The 25304-nt window shown below is 40.3% G+C and overlaps 1 protein-coding gene across 1 annotated transcript in view; it reads left to right on the top strand.

The window, feature by feature from the left end:
• The window catches only part of srcin1a (SRC kinase signaling inhibitor 1a), a gene marked incomplete at both ends in the record, with an annotated part of 46680 nt that extends 29478 nt beyond the window's left edge, over positions 1 to 17202 (top strand). The window contains 8 exons of the mRNA XM_079456483.1: positions 1470 to 1630; positions 8622 to 8797; positions 9304 to 9434; positions 9534 to 9681; positions 9808 to 10120; positions 10255 to 10668; positions 11789 to 11941; positions 17083 to 17202. Coding sequence (XP_079312609.1) covers positions 1470 to 1630; positions 8622 to 8797; positions 9304 to 9434; positions 9534 to 9681; positions 9808 to 10120; positions 10255 to 10668; positions 11789 to 11941; positions 17083 to 17202 — 1616 coding nt within the window. The remainder of the gene's footprint in view (positions 1 to 1469; positions 1631 to 8621; positions 8798 to 9303; positions 9435 to 9533; positions 9682 to 9807; positions 10121 to 10254; positions 10669 to 11788; positions 11942 to 17082) is intronic.
• Between the last annotated feature and the right edge of the window lie 8102 nt (positions 17203 to 25304).

The following is a 25304-nucleotide window of genomic DNA, read 5'->3' as shown; positions in this document are numbered from 1 at the left end:
TTAAAAACTCAAGTGTGAAGAGAATGTGTTGGTTTTCAAGTGTGCACCCTTTAAAAACAACTGACTGGAGAGTGGTGCTATCTCTGTACCACACACTAACAGCATGCTCACTTCTGAATGGACTCTGGAGGTCACAACACTTTTTTTTGTGTTTTGAAAGAGTTAGTAGTGTGTGTCTGGCTGCGTCCAAATCTGAAAATGCTGCCTTTGTAGAGTATGTGTAGTATATGGAGGTAGGGTCATCATGCATCACATCCTGTCTACTGATATACCTTGATCTGGTTGACGTTTAAAGGCAGCATGGATGTATCCTGAAGTAAATGTAAATTCTTAGTTAAAACCAAATTGTCTGCACAGTAGTCACAAAATATTTGGTTTATTATGTCTGAACATCTAAATTGATTTTAGATCATAGACAGGATGTTAAGGTGCCTTGGAAGCGTGACTGAAATCGTGCTATTTAGTGTACATAGAACCTTGTTGTGACTGACTTGGCAGTGAGGCAGCAAAGCTGCTGCCTTCAGTTTTGGACGCAACCTCTGTGTCTAAAAACAAGACTTGAATGCTTGTAGGGGTTTTCAAGTCTGGCTCCTGGAGATCTACTTTTCTTCATGAGAATTTGTTCAACTTTACTCTTTACAACTTTACAAGTAGGAAGCACACAATACAGTATGCAGCATACAAAGGTTTAGGATTGCTGATACACACAGGGTACAAGGCTTTGTGTCTCAGAGGCTGATGAACTTTAATGTAGTGTCATACTAGACTTTCATTAGAAGACGAAAATCTTATTTAATCGAAAACGTTGAAATGGATGACAAAGTTTCTGCAATGTATGACTTGGAAACACAGCCAATAGGAGCCCTGAATATTTGAGAACTTCATCAATACATCTTAAAAGTCTTCCCAGGTTGAGTCCTCAACAAGCTGAATGATAAAATAAAAGAGAAGTCAAGTCAAGTCTGAACAATTTAGCAAATTCCAGTCAAAGGATGGTAGCTTGAATATGCTCAAATATAACATAGTTTTGACTTATTTTAGATACTTTTGGTCAAACATTTACGAATGTGCTATAACAAAGTTTCAATGAGTTGTAATATTATTCTGAAAGGTGGAAACGATATAAAGAATGAGTATTGTACTGTATTTCTGCTACGCAACTTTGTAACACTCTCCTGTGTTTGTATGCTTATAAATCGGTCTTAGGTGATCATATTGTTTCAAGATGAACTAAATAAGGTTTTAGGAGTAGGTTTGGGTCTACAGTATATCAGCCTACCAGGCACAAAGCAGGATACTTTTCCCTAGTTGGCCTTGGTGTGTTTAACAAAATTTGTTAGTTGGTTGGATCTCCAGTAGCTGGATTGAGCAACACCGGGGTAAAAGATGCAGATGGGTAAGTGACAACAGTTAAATGACAGTACAACCCCAGAGTGTTGACTCTTTTTGTCTTGTGCTGTGGTTGATAGCTCTGACTCCATCTGCTCCATTGGCTCTGATGCCTCCACCTTCATCTGGGGGTTCTCAGGCCTCAACCGTCTCCAGGATACAGATGCACCTTCACATGCACGACCTGCAACAAAACGCCACTGATCTGCGCAAACAGCTCACACAGCTCCGTAAAATGCAGGTAACACGTTCCGCACAACCACACCACACTTATATCGAAACACTGTATGCTAATCTGGCACGACCCTGTAAAGTTTCACGTGATAAATCACTTTTGTCCCCACCGTAGGCGACGGTCTACAGCATGGCATGTCAAGACAATTTGTCACTTGGTTTCTATTGGGTTCTATTCATATTGCATTGCTTGTGCATGTTTCAGTGAGGAAAAATACATTTTCTGATCAAAAATGATTGAATCCCTTTATTTTGACAGTGTTTTGGGATGACTTTAATGGTTTTCCATTGCTCTTAGTGGCACTGTGAGAATGATAAAATTCTGTGTTCACAACGCTCATTAAAATACCGGTGTTTTCAAGGTAAACAGTGTGCGTACGGGTCAGAATGCAAGTAAAACCGAAACGATAAAGAGACACTAGGAGAATCTGAGAAAAAGAACAGAAAATGGAGTTGAACTCCCACGGCAAAGAAAAACATAACAATAACATTCATATACCAAACTATTTTAGTCAGGAATATACAGCATCTGTCAAAATGTCAGTTTTTTTAAAGATATGGAGCAACATATCCCTAGGCATCTCTGACAAGCAGGATAGATATAGAATCTGATGTTGAAATATTGCAAAATGTATGAAATAAATGAATACATAAGGCGTGTAAACTGTTCCATGTACAGGCAGCTGTCAGATTGCCATGGTGATAATGAGGGTGACAGGCTGAACAGAAGTTTGATAGAGGGAATGTTTGTGTTAGTGAATGTGGGATGATGGAGAGAAAGAGGTGCAAAGAGAGTTTAGGAGTATGTTGAAAGCAAAGCAAAGCAAAGAGAGAAAGGATGGAAACACATAGTCTGACGAATTCAATAGGATTGATTGCTAGTTCTGGATGTACGGCATCTACACAGAATTTTACTGGAATGGAAATGTAGCTGTGATTTTCAGACCTGGGAAAGTCAGGAAAAATTTATAAAATAATAAAGTCATTAAAATCTTAATTTTTTTAAATTGATGATAGTTTGACACTTAAGGGTGAATGAATGTGTCATGATTCTGCTGCATCATGTCATGTTTCTCTTGGTTTAGTGGCAGGATCATGACAGAACCTCATGTTAAATGTGGAGAGAGACAATTATTGTTCTTATGGCCTTCCATACTCTCTCCGGTCTCGTCATTGTTCCCATCCTCTTGTTACCTAGTTATTGATTAATGCCTACACCTGTCTCCCTCTTGATTTGCTCCCTTATTTAATGCCCTTGTGTCTTCTGTCTTGTGCTGGTTCATTGTGGTTGTGTGGTGAGTTCTTGTCAGTCTAGTCATGTGTTAATGTTTAAAGTTTATTTATGTGTAGTTAGTTTTAGTCTTGTCATGTTATTATATTGTCATGTTTTGTTATGTTACCCCCACGTGGGTCTTTGTTTTATTATTTATTAAATTATCTGTTAACCCCTTACCCGCCGTCTGCACCTGGGTCCTCTCTCCGTGTCTCACCACGAGAATCATGACAGAATGAACCAGCCATAATCGGACCCAGCAGACAGAGGGATCGTTGTGGCAGCAGTTGAGGCTGCCGGATTCCCCTCCAGGGTTAGAGGTTGCCGGACTCCCTTCCTGGGTCGAGAACGCCGGACTCCCTCCTGAGTCGGGGCCGCCGGACTCCCTACCAGGGTTGAGACTGCGGGATTCCTGCTCAGGGCCGAGACCGCCGGACTGCCTTACAGGGTTGAGACCGCCGGTCTTCCCTCCAGGGTCGAAGCCGCCGGAATCCTGTGGCCACCAAGGATCCCCAGCCGGGCATTCCAGGTCGGTGCAGCTGGGCATTCCAGGTCGGTGCAGCCGGGCATCCAGGTCGGTGCAGCCGGGCATTTCAGCCCGGTGGAGCCGGGCACTCCCGCCCGGCGGAACCAGGCATTCCCGCCTGGTTGAGCCGGGCTTTCCTGCTTGGCGGAGCCGGGCATTCCAGCCCGGTGCATGCGGCCATTCCAGCCCGGTGTATGCGGCCATTCCAGCCCAGTGCATCCTGTTCGTGTCTGCCGGCTCTCCTGTTCGTGTCTGCCGGCTATCGTGTTCGTGTCTGCCGGCCATCCTGTTCATGTCTGCCGGCTAGTGTTTTCATGTCTGCCGGAGCTACCCAGTCCGTGTCTGCCCATGTTTGGACTTCCCTTTGGACTCTTGTGTGCCCCTTCCCTTGGACTCTTGTGCTTGCCCGTTTTGATTTATTGTATTGTCATGTTGTATTGTTGCCATTGTCACAGTCTGTCTTGTCTTGTTTGTGCCTTGAGGAGCATCAGGTTGCTGCTCCTTTAGGAGAGGCTTATGTCATGATTCTGCTGCATCATGTCATGTTTCTCTTGGTTTAGTGGCAGGATCATGACAGAACCTCATGTTAAATGTGGAGAGAGACAATTATTGTTCTTATGGCCTTCCATACTCTCTCCGGTCTCGTCATTGTTCCCATCCTCTTGTTACCTCGTTATTGATTAATGCCTACACCTGTCTCCCTCTTGATTTGCTCCCTTATTTAATGCCCTTGTGTCTTCTGTCTTGTGCTGGTTCATTGTGGTTGTGTGGTGAGTTCTTGTCAGTCTAGTCATGTGTTAATGTTTAAAGTTTATTTATGTGTAGTTAGTTTTAGTCTTGTCATGTTATTATATTGTCATGTTTTGTTATGTTACCCCCACGTGGGTCTTTGTTTTATTATTTATTAAATTATCTGTTAACCCCTTACCCGCTGTCTGCACCTGGGTCCTCTCTCCGTGTCTCACCACGAGAATCATGACAGAATGACAGAAGCCTATAATTCCCTTTAAAAATAATTCCTAAAGGCTTATGACCAAAAATATTAATTTCTAAATTACCATTCCAGATGATTTTAGCAGCATTTATAGATGTATTGTGGTCATTCCAGTCCGGTGTCTTTAACAGTCACCCAACAGCAATGTGAAAGACTGACAGCACGAGAAGAGACATGAAACTGTGATTTTCGTTGAGTTTTCACAAATACAGAGAATCTTTCTGTTATTCTGACCTGTTTCTCCAATTAAAAGTTTCTGCAAATAAATGCAAATAGAAACAATATTTTTATTTGACATTTGGGAGAAATATTGTTAGTAGTTCATAGAATAAAATTAACATTTTAATTTGACCTAAACACCTATAAATAGCAAATTCACAAAACTAATTTTGAAATCGGCTGTAGATCTCAGTGTAGCTCATTGCGTATCGTTGTGAACAAAAACTCTCAATAACTTGGCATAGATAAGTTTCCTAATGTGTTGGTGTGGACACGCGTCAGGGCACTTTTATTCGTTTCAAACTAAAAATACTTAAAATAAATATTTATACAGGTCATATTAAAAACTAGATATTTTCAAGTTCATTGAAATCCTGTAGGAAACGATTAATATAATCTCTTAAACAATCATCATAAATTATAAGTGTGGCAACCCTGCAATTTATTACATTGTGTATGTGAGCATGTGTTGAAGTAGTCATTAATTTCTGGCCTGCTCTTGTGTGTGATTTGCTTCTATTGCAGGGCAGGCAATAACTCTTAATGTTATACTCGATGATGAGATGGTATGGGCCAGTAGGGACACATCACAGAGAGTGAGGGGGGATAGAGAGCGCTACAGGTCTGGCTTCAAATCAAGTCAACTATTTCAGCCAGCAGCGCTTAAATAAAAAATGAACACGGGCTGATAGCTGCTTGTGTGATTCATGAACACCCGTATCTCACCTGGGAATGATAAACTAACAAAAGTAGTGTCAAGTAGAAAAGAATAAGAATGCAGCAAGCTGAGCTACAGAAACACTGTTGAAAACGAAAAAGGCACCTGGGTGAAGAAACAAAAAGTAAAGGGTCCGCAGACAGAGGATAGCGAGATCAGTGTCAGTTGCTTTAGTGTCGAGAGCCAAGCCTCTGGAGTCATGACAACAGCAGATTGCTGAGTTAGAAAATTACCTGCCTGAATGCCAGAGCTGGAGACACGGCCCTTGCCCTCATCCTGTTACCTAGGAGACATGGATATGTTGAATTATGCATGAGGCTCATAAATAATTCTGCTTGAGAAAGAACCCCTGCGGAACGACACTAAAATCTATTGGAATGTACATATAGTATAGGGTGTAAGGGAACACCGTTTCACACACTTTTCTCATTATGGCTATTCTGAGAATGACAAAGTCAGTCGGGTATTCCTTTGAGGGCAAACAAACAGGGTCTACAGAATGCTTACACATCACAAAATAATGGCCATGTTTGGTACTCTAACTTCTTTACACAAAACCCCTCACATTTGTTTTTTTACTGAATAAACTTAGGACATGGATCCACATTCACAAGAGATTATAAGAGCATTTAAGAGATACGCTATAAAGGAGGAAGTGTGTATAGTTATATACGCAACATGTGCACTTTAGCAAGGAGAATTCTGCATTCAATAATATCATAACTTGACTCGCAATAAGACAATGTGACAGCCGCATATGGTCAAAGCTAGGTCAATGTTAAATAGACGTACGCATTTATGAGATGTCTGATAGTGAAGGCTTTGTTATGATATATGGTAACAGTTGATCTTCTATCATCTTTTTCCAAAGCAGCAGAACCATCCATAAAAGCTGCATATTCCACTATGAGACACTTAAAACAGCTTGAGTATGTTCACTTGGGACTGTGATAACATGTGAATACATTTCGTTGCACTGTACTTGTATGTGTGTAATGACAATAAATTGAATCAAAATCAAAATCAAAAAACATGGTGTACACCTGAAGAAAATACTTTTGGTTGAATAATTAAAAGCCAATGATGCTTAAAGTCCTTGTGAACTGGAAGTTTCAATCGTTTTACTTCCGTATTTTGACTTGTTTCCGAGTGAAATGGAATTTCTAATAAGAAAAAATGTGGGCGTGGATTTCATCTTTCTCTGCGATTAAATTGGATGTATAAAAACAGCCATTACATTTTTAAATGAAACTAGCAGCAGACTGACAGTTGAAGGGGAGGAGTTAACGGATGCTCCTCCCAAACTGTCTAGCATACGTCATTTAAGATGGAAAGTCATTACAGGAAGGAAGGGCATTTTCAGATTTTAACTTCAGATTATGAGGGCACACAAATTTTGAAACGAAAATGACCTACATTGGTAAACTATCTACACTAAACGCTGCAATATTTCATGAAAAAATGTATATTGTATTTTTTTTATTTCACTGGGACTTTAAGGGGATTATTCAGAAAAAAATTCAAGTCAATTCAATTATATTTACATATTGCTTTTGCCATTGTTGCAAATCAGCTTTACTTACATTTAGGCGTAGTTAGTAAAATTATAAAATAAATTATCGCATTATGATATACATTGACATTTCTATTCCTGCTGGTAAGCGTGGTGATTACCATGTAGGAAGCATTTTCATTATTACAGTAGTAATACTGAATTTTCTGACCTTTGTTAAGACCACGGACATGTCGAGCTGTACTTTGATCAATGTATAAACTTTTTGGAGCTTCAAAAAATGCTCCCCGTTCACTCCCATTCTACCCTTGGAAGTAAAAGTATACGTGGTGTTATAAATTTCACCTGCAATATTCCTCAAGAAGAAAGTCCCATTCACTTATGATGCCATGAGGCTAAAACTTGGTGACATTTTTATTCAAGCCTAAAGTAGCATGTAAATTTACTTTACTTTTTTTGGTAAAAGACAAAAATATATTGCGTGAGTCAAATTGATAGATTTTTCATTTATGCCAAAAATCATCAGGACATTAAGTAAAGATCATTTTCCATGAAGATATTTTGTAAATGTCCTACCCAAAATATATAAAAACTTTATTTTTGTGAGAGGATGGCCTGCTACAGTGCTCCTGATTACAGAGTTTTAAACGGCTGTATCTTATCCCAGTTATTGTCCTATCCTAACAACCCCATACATCAATACAAAGTTTTAAGATGATGTAAAAATCTTAATTTCCAAAAATTGACCAAAAAAACTTTTTTTGTCAAGGGTCATATATGTCTAAAACATTACTATGTTCTTCTCACATTAATATTCATTACATTCATGCCTTTGGCAGATTTTATCTAAAGCTACTTACAGGATATTGAGTCTATATGTTTTATCAGTATTCATGTTCCCTAGGAATCCTTTGTACCTCTGACACAGCTCTGTCAATTGAGCTACAGGAACACTGATGTCCCTTTCCACTTTTGTTGAATTAAAAAAGAACGGCGAGAACTTCTAATTCTGTGCTTCATACAAAAAAGCAATATGACTTGTGAAATGCAACTGGTGAATTGTGAATAGACAATAAGGGGGCTAAATTATTTTGGGGTGAACTACCATTTTAAACCTCATCTTTGAAAGGCAGTGGGTGGTTGAAATGTTTGCTGTTCTTGAACAGTGAAGGATGTCAACTATGAGTGTCATAATTTACCTGTACTGCCAATAACCGTGATATGATAAACATATCGCAATATCGTAAATTCATTCAAATAAAGAGTCACTATGATTACAAACGTCTTTTTCTGCCGTATATTTGTATTTTGGTTGTGTTTCATTGACTTAAACAAAAGACAATACACAAAATAAAAGTGATCTTTGACTGATGGCATCATTTGTTTCTTAACATGATGTTGCTTTAGATTTCATGATAATGTCATTCACGTGTTCACACTTACATATAATAGATAGGGAAAGGTTATGCATAACCCAGAGTAAGAGATTTTAAGTGTGGGGATGTGTGAGGGATGCTAGGAAACTGTCTGGGAATTATACCCCTGATGGGTTGGTCCACCTTTGATAGTTTAAGATGCTTATCTGACGTGCTCCTCCCTAACTTTGTAAATAAAACTTGATTCATCGTGAATTATTTTGGCCATGATTACAATGAAGGAAGATTTTTATATCATGACAGCCCAGGAACATATCCAACTTTTGTAAGTCACAGCAATAACGGGTCATTCTTACAATGTGTGTGTGTATGTGTGTAGTTGCAGAACCAGGACTCCATACGCAGTCTGTTAAAGAGAACAGAGATGGAGCTCACTCTACGTCTCTCTGATGCCCTGAGGAAACAGGAAGACCCTCTACAGAGACAACGCCTGTTGGTGGAAGAGGAGAGACTCAAATATCTCAACGAAGAGGAACTTATAATACAGCAACTACAGTGCGTCTTATATACACACACATAGCCTTACCATTTGATGTGATGCAAATCTCATTGATTTATTTTGTACCAATTAAAAGCAGCAGGGGTGACTAAATCCACCTCTTCAGCTCTCCGCTAGATCGGTTGTGTTGGTTTTTATTTATGGTGGTTATTAAGTATAGCTAACAGCCAGTTGATGTGATTTAATTATTAGCGGGTGCTGTTGTAACAAACTATTGGCAGGGGGTGGATTTATTTGACGTGGTTAAATTGGATTTTGAGTGTAAAGACTTGCACTGCGTCTCAGTCATTATGTTTTTACACATCCCGCTGTACTGACACTTATTCAGATATGCCCTGACGCTGCGGCACAGGGAGGTGGGCTTTGGATTTTTCATACTGACATTTCTGAACCATCGAAATGTGTGAACATCAGCATTGCTTACACAGGGGTACATTTTTGTTAATGCCTTATTTTCTAAGGTTTACGAAAGAAAGTCATGAGATGATGCTTGTGTTAACAGTGATCTAGAAAAGTCAGTGGAAGAAATCCAGAAGGAGATATCTATCAATCACCGGCACGTGACCGTGCAGGAGCTGGAGGAGAAGACCTCACTGCTGAGGAAACTTGGAGAGACTCTCACAGAGCTGAAGAGTGAGACACAAACTACGCACACACACTTAAACGTCAGCTCTCATTGACTCTCTGTCACTTCTTCACCCGTGTGTTTTTCTGCTTCTGTCTCTCATTCAGATCAATTCCCTGGACTGCAGAGTAAAATGCGGGTGGTTTTGAGAGTGGAAGTGGAAGCTGTGAAGTTCTTGAAAGAGGAACCGCACAGGCTGGATGCCCTTCTGAAACGCTGCAGATCCATCACAGACACTCTTAACACGCTGAGGAGGTAAACAAACACTCTCCGACCGCCCACAATGCTTTTAACACACCCACACATCCAAACTGTATCTAATTTCATTCACCTTCGACTGGTTTCTGCATGGTTTTGATGGATGTTTATTGGTTTACGCAGGCAGGTGAATGAGGGTGTGTGGAAAACCCTTGATGAGTATTCTAGCCCCTCCCCTAAACTAGGGGAGGAGTTTAGGAAGAGCACCGATTTTGAGATTCCCACGAGCCCACCTCTGAACCTGAATGAAACCAGTCTGGCTAACTGGAGCCCTCATTCTGGTCAAAGCCACGCCCACAGCCACAGCCACACCCACTCTAACCCTTCTGCACAACGTGAGAAAGATTCTCACGGGGTGGGGTCATTAAAGGGGCGGGGCCTGGAGGAGCTAGGAGGTCGAGGGTCTGATAAAGCTTCATCGGTGGAAGTGAGACTGGTGAGGAATGATCACATTAACTGTTTATATGTATGTTTAAATGTGTCTTGTGGTGTAAAACTTTTTCATTCTAGAAATATTGCTTATATAGGCATTGATTTGTTGTTAAATGTCATGTGTGTGTTTGTCTTTAGGCAGCAGAGAGGGACTGGGAAGAAAAGAGAGCGAGTCTTACACAGTACAGTGCTCAGGACATTAATCGACTCCTGGAGGAGACTCAGGCTGAGCTCATGAAGGCCATTCCAGACTTGGACTTTGCTGCCAAGCAGATCAAACCCGCTCAAAACCAAAACCAGAACCAATATCAGAACCAGAGCCCTACTAACGCCAATGCCACACCCGAACACAGGCCTAATAAACCTCAGCATAAACTCTCCAGTAAAGACGGAGGGTCCAGACGGGGCTCGGATGAGCTGACGGTCGCCAGATACAGAACGGAGAAGCCCTCCAAATCTCCACCTCCTCCTCCTCCCCGCCGGAGCTTCCCCTCCTCACCCGGAATTACTACACGCAGCGGAGAGTCCATTGTTCCCGGGAAGAGTATAAAGGTGATTTACACATACAAATGATTGGGCACGTGTTATTTATGCGTGCACATGTATTTTTAGGTGTATTCACGCGATCATGCACACACGCATGCAAACTGGTGCTCTAAGAGATAGACACTTGACCTCACTTTTATTTGGGATTTTGGTGTAGGGTCTTTGTAATGTCAGGCATGTCATAAAAGTCTTCTGTGTTTGCCGGTGTATAAGTCATGGTTGACATTTCCGTTATCGCTTTGCTGTTGCCATGGTTATAAATCACTTGTGGGTCAGACCTGAGGGAAATTCTGTTGGTTTCAAGAGATTTTCTTGTGATTACTTTAGATTAAGATTTAATGACTGTTATTAATTTCTGCGTGGTCAAGATTACTAACCATAGTAAGAAATAAATCTTTGTAGATTTCTTTGTTCTGTTGAACACAAATGAAGATATTTTGAAGAATGTAGAGAAGCAAACAGTTCTGGAGCACTTTTGACTACCATTGTTTATTTTCCTACTATGCAAGTCAATGGTGGCCAAGAATGGTTAAGTTACAAGCATTCTTCCAAATATCTTTCTCTGTGTTCATCACAACAAAGAGATTTAAACCGATTTGGAACAACTCGAGAGCAAGTAAATGGTGACAAAATTATTATTTTTGTCTCTTTCTTTTTTTCAACTGATTTTCCAAATTTTTTCTATTTTAATACATTATTTTTTTGTATTGTTTTACTGCTTGTTTTTTTAGTCTGGGTTAACATTTCATTACATATACATACCAGAGTTATTCTAGTTTTGTTTTTAGTTTCGTTTATTTTTATTCATATTTCAAATTAGTTTCTATTTTCAGATTCTGTTGTTTTTATGTTCATTTTAGTTAGATTTGAGCCATTTTGTTTAATGTTCTTCTCATTTTATTATTTATTGGTTTATTTATTATGTTGCTATATAAGATTAATTTATTTTATTTTTTTATTATTATAATAATTATTTATTTATTATTATAATTTTAGAGCATAAAACTTCTTTCTGTATAACTTACAACATTGTGTTTATCGTTTCGTTTACATTTTTTCCAATAACTTTTAGGCCAATCTTGCTACATACCACATCAAGATCTTCCTCTCTAACATGTTTACACAGAAAGCCGAATCAGAGGAGACCGAGTCTCAAAAGCCTCACGTGAAATTGAGAAGAAGTATATCTGAAGCCCCCCGGCCGGCCTCAACTCCCCCAACCTTCGTTGGAGGAGAGAGAGAAGATGGCGATGAGGAGAAGTTAGCATCTGAGCTGGAGGTGAGCACATATCTTACCTGAGGAGACACATGAGATTTTCCCTAACAGGAAAAGTGTTAATGTTGTGATTAATGTCCATATGTCAAGAGGACCAGATGTGGCTGCTGCACACCCACTGAGCATTACAATTATCTTCACACATACGCACACATTGGTGGGAGCTACCGGCTGGCTGGTTCGCTCATTCATTAAGTACACATTAACAGGCAGGAGATCTGAATTTCGTTCTGTGCTCTTTGGCTTATGACCAATTACGCTTAAATTAGTGGTTAGAGTCTTTTGCAGAGCTCATGTGAAGTGTTGTCTTGCTGTTGGTTGAGCACTGGCGAGTACATTGTGTGATACGGGTTGTGACTAATATACAGTAGCTATATGTAGAGCCAATAAGCTTATTATATATAGGTCCAGCTGGAATACCCAATTCTAATTGGTCAATCATATCATTCCACGGTCAGATACTTTTCTGTAATGACCATTAAGCTGCATGGATGATTGTTGGTTGTCCCTGACAACCAGTTCCTTTGTCCTTTCCAATTATGCTTCTTATAGCACTCAAGTCATTCTCTTGTCACCAAATAATTTCAGATAACTTAAATCAATCTTTCATTTGCGTTTATTTACTTATTTATTTGTTTAGTAGCCATGTTATAAAGTAATGTGCAAACAACCTGCGTTTCGCAAATGAAACTCTGCTTAGTCCTGGCAGGATTTATTTTGTTGTAATGAGCAGCTAACTGTCCATTATCTCTTATGAAAACATTTCAACATACACAGGGAACACTCACCCTCACCATTTACTTAACCTCTTGTGCAGCACACAAAAGAAGATATTTCGAATAATGTTGGTAACCTAACAGCACTGGCCCCCATTCACTTCTATTGTATGGACACAAAGCCAATGGAAGTCAATGGGTACCGCCGTTGTTCAACATTATTCAGCATATCTTCTTTTGTATTCTGCAGAAGAAAGAAAGTCATACAGGTTTGAGATTACAAAGGTTGAGTAAATGACTTAATTTTCATTTTTGTGTGAACTTTAAGGCTTGTCAAATCTCAATATAAGATGATTTATTGTTAGAAAGGTTAAATTCTTCCATTCTTCGCGTCCCAGTTTAAATTTAAAGCTCTGGTAGCTGGGGGTCACTGCTGAGGGACAGCACTTAATCTGTGCTTGTGTTGATTTTCAACCTGCTTGACTTGCTTCAGGGAAGCTACACATTCTTACACAGACTGCAGGGCTCATTAACACCAACAAGCGGACAGATTTTGCTCTCCTGGTTGAGTGGATGACAGGGTAAGCAAGCAGATGTCTCCTATTCTGCATGTCTGTTGAAACCCCGGTGGAGACCTGTGGAGGCCGCCGTGACATCATGACGGCCTCTCTCTCAAACCAAATGAAGCTAATGAATCTCAAACAAACCCATGTCTCACACAATAATAACACAGATATAGCAATGTCATTAACTCAATAATAACCTTAACGTGTTAGAAGGTGCAGTGTGTTGGAATGATGGTGGGATATGCCCCACCCCTTTATCTAGATTAAATGGCTTGATGCAGAAATTTTGAAATGTATCTAAAATTGTTCATGCTGTATTTTTATTCATGCTTTTCAATCTTCCGGTGAGCTCAGCTCTTTGAGCGATATCTGGCTCCCCATCTCCCCCGGCCCTCTCCCAGGAAAAACCTTCCACCCTCTAGTTTACAGGTGTTCCCCTATGTGCCCTCAGCTGGACAGGTAACAGCCCCTTCTGCAAGCTAGTGTGGACTGCTAGTGTACACTCATACACACAGGCACGAGTTTGCTTCCAATTTTCAGTGTGTCCCTTAAAGACTATAGTCATAGATATAGACACCAAACTGTCACTGCACTCAACCTGAAGGCCTGAAGATGCTCTTAGATCACTTACCACCACACAAACTGTACACCTGCCAGTGCATGTTTTTTGTGGGAGTGTATGTTGAATTCTAAAGGATGTTTTACTTTATATGGTATATGGAGTGTCACACACTTCACACCATGAATTCGTCTTAATGGTGGTCTTTAATTTGAGTAGAGAGGTAAACCACTTTCATGACTAAAGTGTTAGTTCACCCAAGAAAATGAAAATCCATTCATTTACTCACCCTCATGTCATATCAAACCTGACCTTCTTTCTCCTGCAGAACACAAAAGAAGATATTTTAAAGAATGTTGATAACCAAATGACAACATTGACATCCATTGTGGAGACATTTCTCATATTTTGTGTTCCACAGAAAAGTGTAACACACTGCACAGGTTTTGAACCACATTAGGGTGAATAATTGACTTTTATACTTTTATTTAAGTGTGAACGTGTGCATTTGTGTGTGTTTTCTGTATAAGTTTGTATTTTTTGAATGTCACGCTACACATGTTTTTATACCAGCAGCTGACTGCATCTCAGCGTGATTTACATGATCAGTCCAGTGATTTCACAGAGGACTCTTTGGTGAGTTCATTTCACACAATGTCTGAAGATAATTTTACAGCTAGACTCCTTGAGTCCTGAGGTTCACATAATACAAAATAATTATCACATGTTGCACAATTTTACCCAGTTACAACTACACTACAAATTCCACACAAAAAAGGATAAGGCACAGTTTCCAAGATTAAATGTGCCCTTCATGTAACCAAAAAAGAACTATAAAAAAATATTTAATATAAATCAGCCCATGGGGCATAAACGTGCCGAAGCTGAAGCAACACCCATGAGTCACATTGAGAAATTAATTATACGTATAAATCCTGCTTCTATACTGCAGATGCAGAGTGGACCATCTCCTGCTCCGGTACCTCAGATAGTATTGACCGAATGTAACTCCCTTCCCACATCCCCTTCTGAAGACTCGGCAGAGGCTGGGATGTCTACGGAACAGCAAATGTCGGACGGCACGCAGCCGATAAACGACAATAACTCTGGAAGTGACATTAAAGTAAGTTACTTCAGCCACATTGTGAGGACCCCCAGTCTGTTGCTATGGAAACAAGACCTGGCAACCAGCCAAAAAGTCTCTCCAATACAAGACTTGAATGTGGCCCAGAGGGAGTCCCAGACGAGGCAGGCTCCTGTAGGAGACGTGACCCAATCCTGGCCGCCCTTAACAAGGGAGAGAGCAATTAAACAGCCGTTGAAAAGAGAGCCAAGGGTTCAGGATTCTCTCGAGGCGGAGAGAGAGACGAGAGACGAGCAAATGAGGGATCAGAGGCCTGAGACACTCAGCCAAAAGTCGGAAACTACATTGTCAGTCTTGCAAGAAAACGGCCCCTCGGAGACGTCCTGCATCGGTGTGATACGCACCCAAGGCGTTGGAGGGGAAAAAGAAGACATCTGCCACAGCACCTACCGTCGTCTGGACAGTCTGGAGGAAACCATTCGAGAACTGGAGCTCAGCCTGATGGAATTCAGCACTGACCCTAGCACAGGGGACATCATCCCCACCTCTGCCCAAACACGGGGATCCTCCACTGTCAACAGTTCCAAAAAAACTCAACTCACAGCAGAGAACTCCGGAGAGGGAGGAGAAATAAACAGACCTCCCGTACCACCCAAACCTTCCCACATCAGAACACCGACAGTCAAGGTTCAATCCAGCCGTCAGTCTCTGCTTCTGTTATTTACATCTGAAGCTTTTTCTCTTTCTCTTCTCGGTGGAAGGTCTTTGGTCTATTCCCTTGGGTGTTTCGACTAGAAAATCTGTTTATGCTGTCTTTGCAAATACTTTGATGAATTATTTGCCTCCAGGAAGCTGATGTTTGTACTTTGTAGAAAAAAAAACTTGTTATTGTATCTTTCGCACACAATAAATTCTGTAGTTTCTTTCGCTTTCTTTCTAGACTGCTCTTCTTTCTTCTAAAATTACTATGCAATTCGATTACTTCCTCCTGTCTTTACTTTCTCTAGTATGTGGACATTAAAACTATTTTTTGTGGTGTATAAAATGAGGTTGTGCTTCAGGCACTTTCAGGGTAACTAAAAAAGGGTGCTGCGTATGTTCCTCCCACCTCCGTCCCAGCAGTAGATCTTGGAGATTTTTCTATTTTCTTCGATCGTTTCATTTAGCAACAAAAAAAAAATCTTTCCAAAAATCAAGCATTTTACTAATTTTCAAAAGTTTGTAAGGATCATGTTCACAAGTATGATCTTGTAGCATCCATTATGCAGCATTTCATGCTCTCGCATTTGTCTCTGGTAGTCACGCTCGTCTTTGGAGAGTACATGTCAGGGTAAAAACAGCTCTGAGTGAGTGCGCTATGAAGCAGCACCCCACCAGACGTCATGTGTATTACTCAGCCCCTCTGAGAACAGGGCTGATCTCCGTGAGTGACAGCAAGGAAGGAATCGGATGATATCGCTTGTGTTTTCCACTGCAGCGAGCTGCCCACGCAGCTGTACGCAAGCCAGCATTGCATCATTCATCCTAACTACTATGTTGTTGGTTTCGAACCCTCAGTTTTGTTTGCTATTGCTTGTGTTTTTTGAGGCAGATTGAACCTGACTTGAGGCGTCATGTTCTTTTACACATTGTTGTGCATTAAACTCAATGGGACTTAAAAATAAAACTTCTGTCGACATCACTTTTGAGTTGTTCCAAAACTATCAATTTATTTTGTCTGTTAAACACAGAGAAAGGTATTTGGAAGAATGCTTGTTACCAAACAGTTATTGGACCCCATTGACTACCATACTAGAAAAAAAAAGAATTCACAGCAAACAGTGTAAATTTTCCTACTATGGTAGTCAATGGTGGCCAAGAACTGTTTGGTTACAAGTATTCTTCCAACTATCTTTCTCTGTGTTTTAAAGAACAAATAAATTGATAGTTTTGGAGCAATACTTTGGAGCAATTTTTTGTCAAGGAAAAAGAGTAATTCTGAATTGTTTACACAGAGGTTACAGGTACATACTGTATGTGTCTGAGAAAGGCTGAAACAGATGGTCAGAGTTTGCATGCATTCTGTTGAAACCCCCCACTGTAAACCTGTCTGTCTTGAACACAATTTCTCCTGCACTTCCTCTGAAAGTTAGCAAATACATTGCCGGAAATGGATGGGACTTTGGAAATATGACAAAACACACACAGAACATCTGTCTCCCCTCTCTTCTCTGTCTCAGACCGGCGGTGGTAAGGCGTTGTCTCGTCTGAAGCATCTGCAGCAAAGTGGATCAGATAAAAACAAAACAAGCAAACAGAGAGATGACTTCCTTAAGAGCGTGGGCCAACAGCAGGTATGAGTGTGTGTCTGTCTGTCCGTCTGTCTGAGTCTGGTCTTAATGCAGTCTTGTCTTTGTGTTTAATTACACAGTATTAACATATTTCAGTTGAAACCTTCAAGCATTATTATCCGGTTGAAACAGTTTCGAAACGTCTGAAGGTATTTCAATAACACCCCACAGCACAGGCCGACACTCACAGGAGGGATGCGCGAGTTACAACAAACACCGTCTGTGTGCGTTAGTCACAAATGAGGCGAGGCAGGGAGAAAACTTTCTAGCAGCGCCGGGAGAGGCCCTTTGAAAAGAGCTGAATCGCTGTGTCAATCACAGAGCATTTGGGACTATAAAGTGCACTTAAAACTCCCTAACAGAACAAAGAAAGCGGAGAGGAAGCCAGCTCGGGAGTAGTGGGGAGAGGAAACATGAAAACGTGAGCGCCAGAACGCTAGAGCGGTGAAAGAGACACAGGGAGGGTTTGAGCGACGGATTAGAGGTATGAAGCCACACACACACGGACAGCTGAGGGCCTCTGCGCTGTAGGTAAGGAGAAGTTAGATATGCTGATGTTCTCTAAATCTCTTCACTCTGTGTTTAATAGTCTGGCCCCTGTTCAACAGGCCATGAATATTAGAAAAGAAAATCCTCCTCAGAAGGAACACAGAGGCAGATATTGGCAAGAGAGAGAGAGATCAGAGAGTTCACTGCAACTATAATTACAGATGAGTGTATCTACTGTTATAGGCACTTGTGTTAAACTGAATAGGGTGTTGCTTTAATCTTTTCCGCACAACCATTCATTATTTTCTTTATAAGTGGATGCTATACGCCTCCTTTCTCTTAACCCTCATAGGAGCACATATACAGTATATAACATATACAGTATATGCGCATATTTTAACTAGTCCTTTAGCGTTTCATTTGTGCTTTCCTGTTTGCTTGGCTTTTTACTGCGCCTGTTGGTCTTGTCCACATTTGATTTAGTTTTCTCCTCCAGTCTGCTTTCTAAAATGTTTTTGTTCTCCCCGGCTGCCTACAATGATGAAAACTAAATCAACACATCATTGCTCCACAAAGACACAGTCACACTTGGATGAATTTTCTTCCTATTCTTTTTCCTTGTCTTCATCAGACTAAATGTGAATAGATTTGTTTTGTATTGATTCATGTGTTCCTCTTTAAAAGATAATCTGTCTCTTCACGTGTTATACACTATATGGACAAAAGTTTTGAGACTCTCCCTTATAATGAACAGGCTTGAGTACATTATTCATTTCCGTGAGCACAAATCTTATTGCTGCAGCATATGCTGATATTCGAGAGAATTATGTGCTTCTAATTATATAGCAACACATCGAGCAAGACTCTTTCTATTCCCAAATGAAAATGTCCAGTACAAAGCCAGATTAAAAAAGAAATGATTGATTCAGTCGAGTGTGCCCTAAACCTAAATTCAGCTAGACACCTTTCACCACATAAACCCATCCATGACTTGATGCACAGGGGTACTGTCATTCCAAAACAGAAAAAGACCCTTCTCAAACTGTTGCATTGTATGGTATAGCATTAATATTTGTTTAGATTGGAATTACTGGAAAAGATAAACATGTGTATTAGAAGGGGTGTCCTAGTAATTTTGTCCATGATGTGTATGTTGATTTACAATCCCTATAAACACAGTACAGTTTGGATTTGGATTCGCTTTTATTAATGTTTAATGACTCAACGTGGGGGGCCTTTTAATAGCCATTTGATTTTGTCCCAGAACCTATGAATTGTATTTAATGAACCTCAACAGTGCTTTAGTTCACTGACGGGTGTTCATTTATTCCCTCCAGGTCTAGAAAGCATTTCAGTCCGAACTTTGAACTTTCAGCCTCTTTGCTCCGTTTTATTTATTTGTGTATAACACACTCCATTAGAAATATTTTCATTTTATGTATGATTCAAAACAAAGCTAGACCTATATGCTTTTCAATTTCAGAAAAGCTGAGAAAATGACCAAGTGGGAAATGTGTTTATTTTGAGTGTGCAATTGCAGAATCTATTTAAGTCTCCAGCCACGTTTGTCTTCTCCAGGGGCTTTTGATAAGGCTTGGTGAAAAGGCGTGGACCCGCAGTTTTAGAAAAGAAGGAAAGGGGGAATAAGAGTGAGGGATAAGGTTAAAGGAAAGAGAGATTGGGGTGAGAGAGATGGAGAGTCTTTTTCTGCTCAATCAGGGTGGAATAATTGGCACTTCAGGAGGAAAGAACTGGGCTCTCTGGACTCTCTTCACCATGTCTCTGTCCTCTTCACTCTCTTGTGCTGTCCATCTGTCTTTCTCACCAACTGATTCAAGTTTGAGTGGGTTTCTGTGGAACTCTTATTGTATATTTGAAATGTCTAAGTCACACGCTGTCCTACAGGGAGACCCAAAGAGTGTGTGTGTGGGGTTGACGGAGGGTAATGGAAATGTGTATATGCTCACTAGACCAAGATTCTGGTGAGTGGTCAGTCTCTGGTGTCTATTCATAATCATCTTGTGCAATAATTCCCAACCTTGTGTCTTGTGTACCAAGTGAGTAATATGGAATCATGCTGGATTTCATTTTATAGATAGTTTCATCTGACGCGCGCGCCTGAGCTGCAGTTAACTTCCAGTCTGCGTTTGTTTTAATATAGGGCCCTATAAAAACGGAAAACATGCTCTCTATGAGGGAATGCACAAACGCATTTCATAAGTTTTTCATAAGCGACAATACACAGGACAATTGGGTCATATGTTTAAAAACCGAAAACATGACCCATTTTGAATCCAGCATTTTACTAACATGCGTTTGTGAAGCATCCCAATGTAAAGTGAATTCACCTGATGTCCATTGAAAAATTTAACTTATGCACACGGTCTTCGGAGGCTCGACTGTCGGGAGTAAATGAAGATTTATGTTCAGTCTTGCATCCAACAACAAAAACCATGTTTGTTTAAAAACATTCTTGTAGCTCACAAGTAGGTAGTCCAGCATGAAAACAATGGTGGACAGTGTACAAATCAATGAGGCGGAGACAACAGAGTCCATCACATGACTAACAATTATGTTTCAACAACATTTAAAAGTGTATTTTCTGGATTAGCGGCCCTTTAAATATATTTTAGTATATAAAATAACACAACATGTGTAAGTTTTGGTCATTTGTGTTAATAGCACAGAATTTCATACTTCTTTATTAAAATTTTTAGTTGAGCCTTTATTTTTACAGTGAAGGTAGATGTGGATTTGCTCTTATGTACTGAAATCCACAGTGTTGTTTAGCAGGCTAGCATCATGCATGAAAATCCTAACCTGAATAATGTTGTCCTGTGTTTGTTTTCATCTCCCCATCCTCTCCTCCCTCTTACATTTTCCTCTTTTGTGCTGCTACCTGCCATCGGCCGTCGACCCGATGTGCTCCCTGCGCCACCATGGCCACGTTCACATCTGACCCCACGATCCAGTGAGCAGCAGTGAACGACCCCGAAACAACCTGACCAAGGCTTGTCCACCAACACTTCTCCATCAGCATCTCCTGACTGAAACCCACAATACTGGTTCCCTCTCCTCCCAACTATAGTCCTATACACATTTGAGAAACCAACATTGTGACATCATCCAGCTGTCATGTTCACCAGAAACTCATCAACCTTTCAGTTTTGAGATTGTTGAAGTTAATGCGTAAGAAGACAAAATCATAAACACCTCCACAAATGTCTTTTACTTTTTTCTTCTCTACCCACTCTTCTCCCCCTTTGACCTCACCGCCCATCCCGCAGGCTATGAGCCTAAACGTCAGCAGAGCCCGAGCCACAGAATTACTCCTCGCAAGCTCCAGGGCTGCCAGCTTCTCCGGCCAACTGCCCTCCAGGCTTCGTGAGTACCCACAGGAGGGGGTGATGTCCTCCCTGACGGCCTCTTCCAACAAGGCAAAAGCGCTGCTGGCAAGCCTTTCAGCATCCAACCTCTCAGCCGAGGGCCTGCTCCTCTCCTCTACTGTCAGACAACACCGTTTACAACGAGAGCAAAAATTCACCTCCTCAACCCTTCCCATCCCCAACGGCCGATCTCCTCCATCCCCAACCTCACCCACTTCCTCTTCCTCCCCTTCCTCTCCCTCTACTCTCACCTCCCTCAGTCTGTCCTCAGTTGTCCAGAAACCTTCTACCATCTGCAGAATGAACCTGGAAACGGAGAGAAATAAGACGGAGCCCAAGCCTGTGAGTCCCAAAAATGAATAAGAGCAGAAATGGAGTAGTTCAAAACGATACTCATGTAGGATGCATTGTGCAAATACAGGATACCTAAAAAAAGAAATGAGATTATTAAAAAACAAAGATAAAGTTGAGACTGTTGATGTACAAGAACATTTTTCTTTCTTTTTTTTTGTTTCCTGGCGCTAAAATTCTGACCACATATTAATAACTTCACTGAGGTGGAAATCAGTCCCATTTTACATCCCAGGATGACCCTACCTACCCCGGACGTCTGCCAGTTCCCCAAAGAGAAAGCAACAGATGGGCATGGCCACTCACACCAGCCTGTTTCCAGCTCCACCACACAGCCAGCATCACGCCACCCACGGGAGGCCTGGGGAAGGACACATTACCCAACCCCTATTTGTTTGCCAAATCTCACACGCTGGAGATCCACTAGATGTCCATCAAGTGTACAATCCAGACTGTAGGACTATGTAATACCAAGTAGAGTCGCAATAATCGATACTGAAGTGAGTACTGTAGTAGTCGGTGTTTGTTCAGAGTTTTTATTGCTCTTATCTATATCAACGAATGGAATGTTAAAAACAACAAAACCTTAACGTGAAAAGCAGCATCAGTCGTTCTAATGTAAATTTCTGGGAACTGAAGAAAAATTACTGAAATTGGTGCTATGATTATACTAACATGGAACATCTTATGGTTGCACATTATACGGTCCCTTAACGCACACACACACACACACACACACACTGCCGAATGAACCATTTGACTTTTTTTGTGTTTTTATCGCCTGAGCATATAATGGGTGTTGACAACATCATTTTTTTCACTGTCACTGTTTATGAATAGGCTTTAGATAATGTGGGGATCATTGCACAAGCACAACAGGTTTAAAAGGCTAGACATGAACCTAATACTTTAATATGGAAAAGTACAATAGTGTGACAATCATCAAATGTTCGGCACAAACTTTGTCTTCATGACAGATTGAGGAGAATTAAGTCTGATTTTAAATGCACAAACAGATGGATGAGTTCACTTTGTAGGGGTTATAAAAACATGAAGATGGAGGGGTAATTGTTAGGCAGTCATGCCAGGGGACGTGATCCATTGAGTGGGAGACATCTGTGCAGTAGAACATTCCAACTCATCCTCTCTCCTAATAAACCAATCAAATTGGTCATTTTGAACTTCATGGGTGTTATTTTCTGCTTACCCTGAATGCAAAGTTGTCGGTATAAATATCAACTACTTTGATACCAAGGCTACTTTAATACTGTGAGGCTTATATGCCCGCAAATTTCCATTCTAGCTCGTATGACATTTACACAGTCATTTATTTTTTCCTCGCTGTGTTTCCTGTGTTTGTCAATGTAACAGCCTGCAGGTTTACTTGGAAGCCCTGATCATTTAAACACGAGAAGGTGAGCGAGGACAGAATAAGATGAATAGAGAGAGCGAGGAGATTTTTCCAGCTTTCTGATAAAGCGAATGCGTGAAATTGATCACCCATGGTTGCAGGGTTTAAAATAATGGCTTAAGCGCTCGGTCGATGTCAGGAGCGAATGGCCAGAGGAGAGATTAGTGGTGTAACTCCGTGTCTTAGAGCCAAATCGGCCAGAAATTCATGTCGGGAATGTGCTATGACTCACATGGGAAGCTCGACGAGTTGTAGAGGTCCAGCGTTGGCTGTCTTCTTAAATGATGGCAGTAGCCCTTGATGCTATGGCTGGACTTTGTGTTTACATGTGTCACTATGTCTGATTAAAGAAGAGAACAAAGCTTAGGGATGAGGCACCACTTTATTCTTCATATTTTCTTCATTGTTTATGTGGGCTTCTTGTGTCGATCTGCTTGTTCCACAAAATGTTAAGTAACTAAATTATTTTTACATGGCTTAGGGCTCTTACTACAGCTCTGCTGCTTTTTAAGAACCAGAAGCACTGCTAGCAAATGAGAAAAACTGGCAACTCATGCGGCAAAGAGCACACTCAAGTGATCAAAACCAAAACATTCCCCTCGTGGCTAGCGTTCCTCAGACAGCAGAAGACAGTTTCATGCTTGAATGAAGATGCTGAGGAATGGTATCACTTCCTGTCAGCCTTCTATCCTCTAACTAAAGTCATGGTAGAAAAATGCGAACAGGGAAATGATGGGCCCTGCAGTGCACTGGAAAGTGGGTAAAATTCACTTTTAAAAGCAAGAATCTCTGTCTTGAAACATTTGCTCAGACATTTACATGCTTTCATTTGACAAATTTCTGAGTATATATGATGCGAAATTAGCGTTGATCATTTGCTCATTTGTTGATTTTTATATTGCAATTTCTTTGTACATATTTTTGCTTTTGTAATTACGAGGGAATATCTAGCGTACTATAAAATTATTTATTCATAGGAGTGTTTTGTATATTCAGTTGAAAATATTCCTCTGTACAGCTTAGTTGATATGTAATGTATAGCAGCTTCTTAACCCAGCATAGATGAATAATTTTGTTATTTATAGTTTTTATGAGTTGATTTATTTTTAAATGTGTTGGATGAATATGAAAGTCCTTTATCCAACCAACCAGTGCAAGAAATCTGTACATGTATGGCATCTGGGTGAAATCGCATTGAGTGCAAATCTTTATGATGCTCTAATCTGTATTATGACCTGAGAATGTAACTTGCTCATTGTTTTGGGAAAATCTGACAGCATGGATTTAACAGCAGAACTACATTTGAGAGTTTAAATGTCCCTTGTCTGCCCTCTGGTGGAGAATAATGCAGCTGCATGCTCAACAGCAGGTTCTCTTATTGATAAACACACATTATTAGTCAATGATGTACAAATGCCTTTGGTCAGCGAAAAAACAACTTCAGCGTTTCTGCCATGTTTCTTGTTATACTCAACACACTCGAAGTAGTGTGAAATGTATTCCCCTCCAAAATGAGCTGGATGCTTCAAAATGTATAGTTGTCCGGGCAAGACAATAGCACACACAGTAATCTAAAGAAAGCACATTGTTTGTTAAATGGTCTATGGTGGAACAACTGTCAAATCTATTCAGAGTGTCTTTTATGTAGGATGTTTTACAAGAGCTCTTTAGTCCCTTAAATGAGAGTTTTCTACATGATTGTGTGGATGTTACTAAAGAAAGAAAGAAAAGATCAAACTATATAACATGTAAATATAAACATTAATTATTAGAAAGTCCTACCAAATTGTTATGTCCAGAAAAAAGTTTTATTTAAAAAAATGGAGTAATAATATATTTAAGTTTGAAAAATAATAAAAACAAAGATTATAGCAATGCATGTACATTCTAAAAGCAATCGCACGGTGCAGATGATTTTTAAGAACAAAGTTATCTACGTGTTTTTAACAAAAAAAGAGTCTAAGGAGAGAACGAGGTTCACGGCTGTAGAGTTAAAGTAGAAAAAATATATAAAGATGTGTCTGATGTTATGTGGCTCAGGCATGTTCAGTTTTCCTGTAATCTGTGACTTGATGGGTAAGCTCTGAGTGTGTATTATTGTATTGATTGAGCAAGCCCATAGGACTCCACTCTAAGCTTGACACACCAGCGATGGTGTGAACCCTTTACCCATGCTGTGACCATCTCATCTCTAGAGTAGAGTATATACCAACTGAGAGAATAGCTCTAGATACAAAGCATATAAATATAAACACCTATAAATGAAGAAAAATGAATTATCAGTGTGGATGCCATGATAACTTTGTGAGAAATGTAACTTTATTATTTTTTCCTGTGCAACACTGAGAGCCGAGACCTTTTGTACATACTTGCTGTGGTTGTGTGTCTAATAAAGTACAGCTCTCTTCTACGAAAATACTTGCACTTTGTCTTTGTATGGTTTGGGGGAGCGTAATAAAGGACGCATGTGTAAC

Source organism: Barbatula barbatula, assembly GCF_947034865.1.
Source record: "Barbatula barbatula genome assembly, chromosome: 5".
In the NCBI taxonomy this organism is placed as follows: domain Eukaryota; kingdom Metazoa; phylum Chordata; class Actinopteri; order Cypriniformes; family Nemacheilidae; genus Barbatula; species Barbatula barbatula.
Note: the sequence above shows the minus strand (reverse complement) of the source record. Positions and strands in the feature narration are given on the sequence as shown.